This window comes from Cibotium barometz, chromosome 18 (assembly GCF_041138505.1).
Source record: "Cibotium barometz isolate CiBa-2024 chromosome 18, ASM4113850v1, whole genome shotgun sequence".
NCBI lineage: Eukaryota > Viridiplantae > Streptophyta > Polypodiopsida > Cyatheales > Cibotiaceae > Cibotium > Cibotium barometz.
In genome coordinates this window covers 7,737,698-7,748,104 of record NC_141063.1, presented here as the reverse complement: position 1 = coordinate 7,748,104, position 10,407 = coordinate 7,737,698, and the positions used below count along the sequence as shown (strand labels likewise).

At 33.1% G+C, this 10,407-nt stretch overlaps 1 protein-coding gene across 4 annotated transcripts in view; it reads right to left on the bottom strand.

Annotated features, from left to right (window-relative positions):
- Positions 1-3,652: 3,652 nt before the first annotated feature.
- Positions 3,653-10,407, bottom strand: part of LOC147628868 (carotenoid 9,10(9',10')-cleavage dioxygenase-like) — a 40,962-nt gene continuing 34,207 nt past the window's right edge. Inside the window, exons 9-14 of one of the 4 annotated variants that reach the window (XM_086812037.1) lie at positions 10,176-10,311; positions 9,551-9,614; positions 9,353-9,454; positions 8,540-8,788; positions 4,221-4,332; positions 3,653-4,057 (exon numbers count right to left, since the gene is read on the bottom strand). In XM_086812037.1, the coding sequence (XP_086668163.1) occupies positions 4,034-4,057; positions 4,221-4,332; positions 8,540-8,788; positions 9,353-9,454; positions 9,551-9,614; positions 10,176-10,311 (687 nt within the window). In that variant the 3' untranslated portion in view covers positions 3,653-4,033. Of the gene's footprint in view, positions 4,058-4,220; positions 4,333-8,539; positions 9,242-9,352; positions 9,455-9,550; positions 9,669-10,175; positions 10,312-10,407 lie in introns of those variants that run through there. The other 3 variants (XM_086812036.1, XM_086812039.1, XM_086812038.1) reach the window with 3 other exon arrangements.

Sequence of the window (10,407 nt, the reverse complement as noted above, 5' to 3'; positions counted from 1 at the left end):
CTGCAAGGCACCCCAAGTACTCCACATCAGCCCTCACTACCTATCCATAAGAAGACGATGGGCGTAGAATCTATTCCACGACAAGCAAAAGAAGAACCCAAAGCTACAAATCAATTTTTCATGGTTCGCTCTGCCCTTCAACGAGTTCTCCAGTAACGTGATGATCAAGTCCCAGGCTCCCAGCCGTGATCGCGTGACGATCAAATTTTTCCACTTAATCATCACCTTACTAGAGTCCTCTCCAGATTTGGATCTTTACCATGAAGATGTGTAGTGCTTAACCTTTGACATCAACAAAGAGCCAATGCTCAAGCAGATTTTTGGATATTCTGAGCGCATCATGTGGATGCCTGCTTGGAGACTACAAAATTTTGAAGACATGATAGAGATGGTAGTAATAGTTAATCTACCTTCTCTTTTTCCATGCATGATACATGTGAACTACTGAATTTTTAGCACATGTAGTACCACCACGTGTATGTCAAAATGCCTACATTTTACCTCAACCTGCTTGAGCAAGGTCTTATAATAGACTCACTACTAGAGTATTCTCCAAGTCCATTAAGTAGATGTGATTACTACTTTATATTTGAGGTACCCATATGATTTTTTACTTTAGCCTTCATAGAATTTTTCAATGGCATATAAAAGCTATTCACATCTCATCAAACACAACATCCTTGCTCACTACACCTCATGCATAGTGGCATTTTAACATCTATAACCTTTTTCCTGCAGGAAATAACTAATGAGCATACATTTTTCTACGTTGGGATCCAACTTACTTCTTACCTTATATGGTACAGGTACATGACTAATGCATCTAAACCCTCTCAAGTGTCCCAAATTTAGTTTTTCTATAAGTAAAATTTTCTTCATGTGTCATGCCACCATTGTTTGTAATATAAATTGCAACTACTACTACATTCACTAAAACATAGTGAGGCATTCCTTTCTCACTCTCATCAATGCACAAGAAACTTTTACAATATAGTTGATCTCTTTCCTTTAACCCCATTTTGTTGTTGCGAGGTGTAAGTGCATTGTAAATTACCTCTTTATCCCAGTGTTTTAGATAATCACTAAATTTATTAGAGAAATATTCTCTCCCACCATTTGACTTTAGGTATTTTATGTGCATACAAAGATCTTTCTCTACCATAGCTTTGAAGCTCTGACTTTTCGATTTCATAAAGTACACCACCCAGACTCTCCTAGTGTGATCATCAATGAAAGTCACATAATAGTGGTATCCTTTGATTAATGCCGACTTACTTGGTCCCTAAATTATAAGTGTACCACATCTAAAGGACTTTGACTTACATTCTTTCCATTTGAAAATGGGTACTTATAATTTGCATGCTTCACATACTTTGTGCATTCCATCTACCTTGAACTTTAGTAAACCTTTGGACAACCTACGTATTTTTTAATCTCATTGAATATTAACATGATGTCAAATGCATTAATGCAAAATATCAATGTCTTTAATCATATATGTACCGCATGTAAACATTTCAGCCTTCACTTCAAGCATCCTTACACATCTAATGTAAACATTTGGCCAACTTTTTTTTCCTTTGCAACATCCATGAGGATCAAACCTCACTAGTAGATATAGTGCTCAATCATTTGACCAATAGATACTAGATTCTTAGTCATAAGATACTTCATTTTGCCATCATACATAGAGAAAGGAACTTTGCAAACATGCATAATAGGTTATGTTATATTATCACTATTTATACATAACCTAGTTTTTTCAAATCTCTCATTTCTTTATACCACTCATCAAGGCTGGCCATGTGATTAAAGGCACCAGAATAAACATACCATACATCTCCTAAATTTGATGTATAACTGTAGTTATCGAACTAAGCATATGCTGCATCACAAAATACTACTCACTTCTAACTTCAGCATGTTCACTTGAAGATGCATAGTTCCCTTTCTCCAACTTTCTACCTTTTATTTTATTTTGCTTTTAATAGCAATCCTTTGCTATATGCCTACAATAAAAGAATTCTACTACTTTGAATTTTGTGTCATCCATCTTGGCCTCTTTAGCTTCCCGTGCCTCCAAAGTGGTCTCTTCCATCTCTTATGAGATCAATAGGTCCTATCCTATTATTATTATCCATGACTCCTCTTTTCATATCGGCCTACATCTTAGCCTTTAGATAAGGATTTTCCTATTATTATTGTCCATGACTCCTCTTTCCATACTGACCTGCACCTCAACCTTCAGTTAAGGATCTTCCTCTACCTCTAGCTATGTGTGATTAGAAAGCATGCTCCTACTTATTCTTGGAAGATGATTTACTCCCAACATTCATCTCCTTGTTAATCACAAGGCCTATAAGGTCTTTAAAGTTGGTGAAATTTTCTCAATTCTGGATAGAAATTAGAAACTACTCATAATTTTTTTTGGTCCATTTAGTGTCATCATCATCCTCTGGTGCTTTGATTGTGCCAAGGGCATCAGCAAGCTCTTTAACCTTCAATGAATAATCATTGATACATAGCTTTGTCACATTATATTGTTTCAACTCACATCTTTCTAGCCTTGGTACTTGTGTATCCCACACATCGTTAGGTGTTGCTACATCTTATATGTGATCCTAGAGTCTAACTCACTATAATAGAGAGCCAGTACATGACCTTGTTGGCCCTCTTATGCCATGCTTTAAAAGCCTATATATTATTTATACACTGGATTTTTCTTCAGGAAGCTCTCGATTCTTCTCATTACCTATAATGAACTCTTAATACCCTTTTCCCATGAGGAAATTTATCATCCCGAACTTTCATGCTTGGAAGTTAAGGATAAAAACTTCCATGCTTGAAAGTTATTCTTGTCCAACTTTGTACTCATCATGTTAGATAGACTATCAATCATAGTTACCTATAGTAACTTTAACCTATGAAATAGAAATAATATTTTATTACCCAAATGACACTTGTAGATTCTACACTCATAACAATCCTATGATCTCAAATAATATATCTACTAAAAAATATATACATATTCACGTGTGGTATTGAAAACCTGAGTCTAAACCTAAAAAGCCCATGGGTTAGAGTACCAAGTACCACAATAATGCCTCCATTACTCCAGTCATGAATTGTACACATCATCAATAAATATAACCACTAGGCTTGCTCTACCAATGGTAAAGATTGACATCAAGTTCTTTTTAATGCCTCGCACAAAACCAAGACCTCTAAGAACCACCATTTATAGTAGTGAGCATAGCTTTACTAACAGCTTGTTTCACTAGATATGAGGAGTTTTTTGCACATGTGGCTATGTCTCCTTGAGAATAAGACTCGATAAAAAATAAAAAATTATGCTAAGTAACAATGTGCTTTCTAGCACCACTATCAAAATATCGAACCACTTCTAAATAACTTACTTTTGATGTTAAGATCAATCGACAATCAAAAGGCAAAGTCTTAACATTATACTCCAATGAATGTATTGTTTTATGTTTCGAGATGTGTAAGTGAGTAAGTGTGTGTGTGTGTGTGTGTGTGTGTGTGTGTGCACACTTGTGTAAGTGTGTGGTAAGAGAAGATAAAGCATTAGACGTGCTTAAGGGACAATTGAAAAATCTTATATAAGACAAAAATGTCGAATCCACTCAATCTATGAAGTAATTTTACCAAATTATTTGGTGTGGAGTGTATATTACATTGTGTTCAAGTGTTACTAGCATCACTTATAATACTAATTTAGTATGTTTTTATGGCTACAAAAAGCTAGCTAGTTTTGGGATATCAACATGAGACTATGAATCAAATAAGGATCCAAAACCTTAAAAACTTAGCTTACCTTGGAGAAGTTTCTTAGTCAAGAATCTTTTTTATTGAAGTTAGCAATTAGGATCATGGTGACAACCAAAGATCTTACACGGAAGTCCAGAAGGATTTTGCCAAAAAAATTTATGACAAGCATGTTACTTCACCAGTGGTGTAAATATCATAGAGCTCCACAAACATGTATCCCTTTAAATGTAGTCGTCTCTTACATTCACTTTTGAGATGACAGTTGTTCCTACAAGGTTAAAATTTTGTGAGTTCTAAAGTTTTTCACAATTTGCATCAAGGTGTCAGTAACACATGATTTGTCAAACACCCTTACCATGTTTATACACAACTAAAGGAGACATAACAAAGCACATGAAAATTTAAAGTTTGTGATTTAATAGATTGGATACCTCATTCACAAAAAGAGCATGGAATCCATAAGGAACCCTACAAGGTAGATGAACAACTCCAATAGGTTCACGTGCCATAGACTTTGCATCAATTACAATTACTTCTGACTTCCTGTTATAATCTAACAGCATTAGATGTTAGCAATAACTATAGCATTCAAATAGTTTCCAAGGTTCTTCGGAACATTAAGTGTAATTACTCTATTTGCCTCCCAAAAAAAAAAGTGTTATTTATATTGTTTATTTTTCCTAGGTCTCTCTCTCTCTCTCTCTCTCTCTCTCTCTCTCTCTCTCTCTCCACATCTTTGAAAAATTTGCATGCTCTGATATTCATGTCAAATTATGGAACAACATTTTTATGAAAATAGATAAGTTAGATATTAGCATCCAAATGAACATGTTGCATGAAGTTTATGCAAATATTGATCAAGCGAAACAAAGTCCAAGTTCCATAAACACTACAACTAGATTACACGTGTTTTTCGTTTTAGTGGTTTTCTTGGTTGAAACTTGAGAAGCTAGTTCTGAATTGAGTTATTTGAGACAAGGTGAAAAAACATGTAAGCGATGACTGTAAAAATTGGTGATATTCCAACATCAAAGTAAGGAGGATAATTTCCTTTTGGTTGAATTGGTAAAACATAATCTCTATAACTTTTTGCTGAAACTAGAACTACAGTAATAAATCGGCCTTACACTTCTTGAATGTAGAATGATAAGAAATGGCTACATATAACTTCTTAGCATAAATTTATAAAAACAAAGTTACTTGTAAACTATAAATAGATTAGCTTAAGCATTATGGAATATAAGTTTATAGCATTCTTTTCCTAAATATAAAACCTACATTTTTAAAGTACTCCATGTTTTTTTTGCATAAATTCAAAATAAGAGACTTGAATAAGTTCTAAAGGTAGAAAGGAAAAAAGATGATTGTTCAACTCTAAAGCTACCTCTTAATAAGCTTGTTAAGGGGCAATTTCCTCAAATAAAAGATTTGGATGAGATTAGAATGGAGGTCTAGTTATTCATTACATAGTCAATTGGTTTGTGTTTAGGCTCTAAAGATAGACATATGCAAGTTTCTTGATTTGGAAACGCAAGGTTGCAAAAGTGCATTGTACACTAGTGATGTAAACAAATAATGGAGTTTTATTAAATCATTAAATAATGGAGTTTTATTAAATCCAAGAATAAGACCTCTTTAAAAGTTAAGCAAGTGTTGTGCATATACAAGCACAATATTTATTTTTCTCACTCAATTTTAATTATCCTTGAGATTGGCCAAGTGATACTTAGTTAGCCAACTTGAAGTTACCCTTGTTTTACATACTTGTAGAAGCTCCTAAACCTTCTATCTAGGCATGCTTAACAAGAATAATATCTTGGCAATAAAGCATAAGGACTAGATTAAAACGAGCTTGGATGAATTTTTCTTGAAAAGGTTTACTTGACCTTGACATTATTGAGGGGTTTTCTTAACACAATCGTAGTGTTTATTTTTTACTACCTAGCCTTAAGAGAAGACTATGCATTCACTTACAAAAAAATACTTTTTAAACCACCTATGCTAAGCAGTAGTTACCATACTATAATGGCCTACATTGCTTGCCTCTAAATTTTCTTTTCAACATACTTTGTAATAAAAACTTCTTGTGAATATTAGATGTGAATGAGGTTGTGATTGCAAATATAAGCTTCATTATATAGCAAGTTATTTCTTTTTGGACATTTTTTAGCAACCCTTTATATAACTAACTTGAGAAAACAAGAGACAAATTAAGTTTGCAAAGACATTCCACACTTGAGAGCAATGGGTCTATGTATCATGGCAACACACTCCATAGCATTGAATACCAAGCCATGAAAATGTAATTTCTAAATGGCAATAGATTCCATAACATTGAATATAAGCCCAACATGCAACCAACATAAGATGTTTCCTAGTAATCTTCATTGTGAGGCATTATTTTCTTGCTTTAAAAAATAATAAAGAGAAATTATCTTACAATAAATTCTAGATAGGACTAAAGGACAACACTTTTAGACCCTACAAAGCAAGATTATTAAATATTTCATCAAATTAAGAGTCTTAAGAATCCACCATAAGCTTGACATCAATTTCTCCACGAAGAAATTCATGCTAATTTTTAAAGAGAATATACAACTCTATATGTATGTGAAGATTAAATACAATGCCACATAATATATGTAAGCATTTTATATAATAATGAGAAATGTGACATGAAATTCTTTAGCACAATTGTTTTTGTGATATATATATATATATTATGTACACAACTTGTAATAAATCATCTCGTAAAAGTACATTTGAATAATAATACAAATATAATATGTACTTGTGTATGTGTATGTATACATGTATACATACATATATTTGTTTATATTATAATATTACAAATATAATATGTACTTGTGTATGTGTATATATATATGTATACATACATATATTTGTATATACATATACATTTGAATAATATTACAAATATAACATATACTTGTGTATGTGTGTATATATATATATATATGCATGTATACATACCTACATATATGTATGTATACATATACATACATACATACATACATACATATATATGTATGTATGTATGTATGTATGTATACATACATACATATATGTATACATATATATATATATATATATATATGTATGTATGTATGTATGTATGTATACATACATATATGTATACATATATATATATATATATATATATATATATATATATATATATATATGTATGTATGTATGTATATATATGTATGTATGTATGTATGTATACATACATACATACATACATACATACATACATACATATATATGTATGTATGTATGTATGTATGTATGTATGTATGTATGTATACATATACATACATACATACATACATATATGTATGTATGTATGTATGTATGTATGTATGTATGTACATACATACATACATATATGTATACATACATATATGTATGTACATATATATGTATACATACATACATATATGTATACATACATATATGTATGTACATATATATATATATATATATATATATATATATATATATGTACATATATACACACACACACACACACACACACACATATATATATATATATACACACACACATATATATATATACACATACACACACACACACACACATATATATATATATATATACACGTGTGTATGTGTGTAATTATACAAACATGTATACGTATTTATGTATGTATAAATAATATAGATATGTACAATACACATGTATGTTTTTTTTTAAAACTATTTCTAAGCCCAATATCCTCTTGTAGTTACTGTTTTTCATCGTCCGTAGAATCTTTTATCCACCCATAGGCGATGCTGCCTAGGAAGCACCTTGTGCGATTTTGAACCAAGGACCTCTTGGTCTTAAGCAAACACCTTCACTTGGGCTATAATCTCATTGTATTTTTATTTATTTTTATATATGTATGAACGGGTGTATATAGTATACTTGTATGCGTGTGGTGTGTAGTGTGTGTGCGTGTGTATGTGCGCATATAATAATTATTGATATTATATACCATGATCAGCTATGTTAGCATAATAACTCATTACATTTCAATATATAAATTATGATACTCAAGAATAATATCTTTGTATGTGCGCATATACTAATTATTGATATTATATACCATGATCAGCTATGTTAGCATAATAACTCATTACATTTCAATATATAAATTATGATACTCAAGAATAATATTTTTGTACTTGTAATTTAATAAGAAATTCAAGTCTAATAATAACATTTACCCAAAAGTTGGTGTACAATGAGCCGTGTGTGTGTGTGTGTGTGTGTGTGTGTGAGAGAGAGAGAGAGAGAGAGAGAGAGAGAGAGAGAGAGACCCTGAAGAAAAAATAAAAACAAACTTTCATAAATTAATTTTTTCTTCTCTTTTGTTTTTCATGTAAGAAAGACAATAGAGCATACCTCTTACTCTTGCATTTACAAAAGGCAAGCCAAAAAGCTTATATTAATAAATGGATATATCACAATTTACTTGAAGCATTATGATAGTCTATTTTAGTTCCTTTTTTCTGTAATTTGATATTGCCTAAATTTTCCAAAGTACTATCATCATTGCTCTTTATATGAATTTCTTAAATGTTAGTTCACAAACTTGATGTAAAAGAACAATTCATGTTCACTTTTCTAATCAAAGTTTATTTATGTTTCAATTAACTTCAAGGTTGCACAATTAGGGCCTAATTAATTAATATTTGGTTTGGTTCAAGGGAAAAATACCCGTGAATTTCGTCATGTACGAAGCAAATGAGGTAGCCATCATCTTCATGCCCACCATCGATGCGAGGAACAAATATTGCTTCAGAACCATACCTTCCCGGGCCAAATGTGAACATGCCTTTCACATTGCCTCCAATTTCAATCTCTCTTTTACCTTCCAAAAGAGGTTCTTCCAAAAGGTCAAATTTAACTAGTCCTTTCACCTTTGTTATATCCTCGAGCATTGTACAATACACAAACCGTTGCTTCCTGGAAGCAAAACTCCACAAGGGTTAATGCTCTACACATCTTAAGTTTTGAGGGTCGTATATAACTTCTTACCTTGGATGGTACATATGATTAATTATATGCATTGATAGTTTGTGTTAAATAAATAGTGTTATACTGTGTTGATGTGTATGTACTCTCTCTCTCTCTCTCTCTCTCTCTCTCTCTCTGTGTGTCTGATCCATCTGTGTTATAGACAGAGACAAGGACAGAGAGAGATGAGAGTAGCCAAGCCAATGGACCACATGATCCATATGACGGCACCGAGGTGCAGGAACCTCGGACCCTTTGACTGCTTTGCTACACTCAATTTCCCGGAAAGTTCCCAGCAGAAAAACGGTCTTCTTTGAGAGACCAAGGCCTTCCTTCTCCAACCAAGAGTCACACCTTCATGAAAATATTGCACCGCACGAGGTGTAAACTGCTACACCAACACTAGATATGTAGATAGACAGATAAGTGAGAGAGACAAATGAGAGAGAGAGACAGAGAGAGAGATCTTGAAACAAACAGAAAATCAATATCAAAATACATGCAGCCCCTAACCTGCCAGTGTAATTTTCATTTATTCGAGGGAAATCAACAGCAGACAATGAAAGCTGCTTCTCTGATGATTGCCCTGTCTTCAAGTTGAAACGCATCTCGTATCTGGAAAAAGAAAAAAAGAAAGCCTCCATCTCATCTGTCAAAAATCTACAAGAAATCCTCAAGTTTCCCTATGATATTTTTAGAAAGAACGCTCACAATATGTTATCATAATTCTGTATGGTTTCTTGCAATGGCCCCGATAAGATCCCAAGATCAAGCTCTGGAATTCGGCATGAGTACAAAACCACCTCATCACCATCCTCCCAAGCATTAGCTGCATCAATCCTTTCTTTAAAACTAAATACGTAACTTTTAAAGAGAATATCTAAGAAATATTAATGTATGATACATATATATGCATGAGCAAGTAGTCTCTGCTCAAGTATACAGGTGCACACACATAAGCATGCACATGTATGCATAAGCAAGTTGTTTATACATGTGCACACGTATACGGTATACCCATGCAGTGTATGCATAAGCAAGTGGTTTTTACTTATCCATACATGTGTGCACATGTACTCGTAAGTGGTTTTGCACTTATGACGCACGTGTGAACATGATGTGATTAGAAATTAGATTGATGCAAATGTATTTCAAAAAGAGAAAACAAAGAGAGAGAGAGGAAGAGGAGTTTGAACATCATAGGCAAGCCAACGGACCATTTATGATCCATATGACAACACTGAAGTGTGGTGATGGCACTTGAACCCAGGATTTCTCAGGATGAACGCAAACCACACACACACAGAGAGAGAGAGAGAGAGAGAGAGATGCACACCGTTATGCAATACATAGCATGCACGCAGCTCAAACCATAGGATCCCTGATTCACTTTTAGCATACCGAGGGAGTATCCCGAACCTTGACTTCTTCGTCTTGTCAAACTTTAGAACAAGCCCACCCTTAATCATTGCCTGGGAAAAAACAAAGCGCAAGTATTGAGACATGGAAACCTTACGCACAAAAAAAGATATGGGTGCATACCTTGGGTTCAAAATGATATGGGTGCA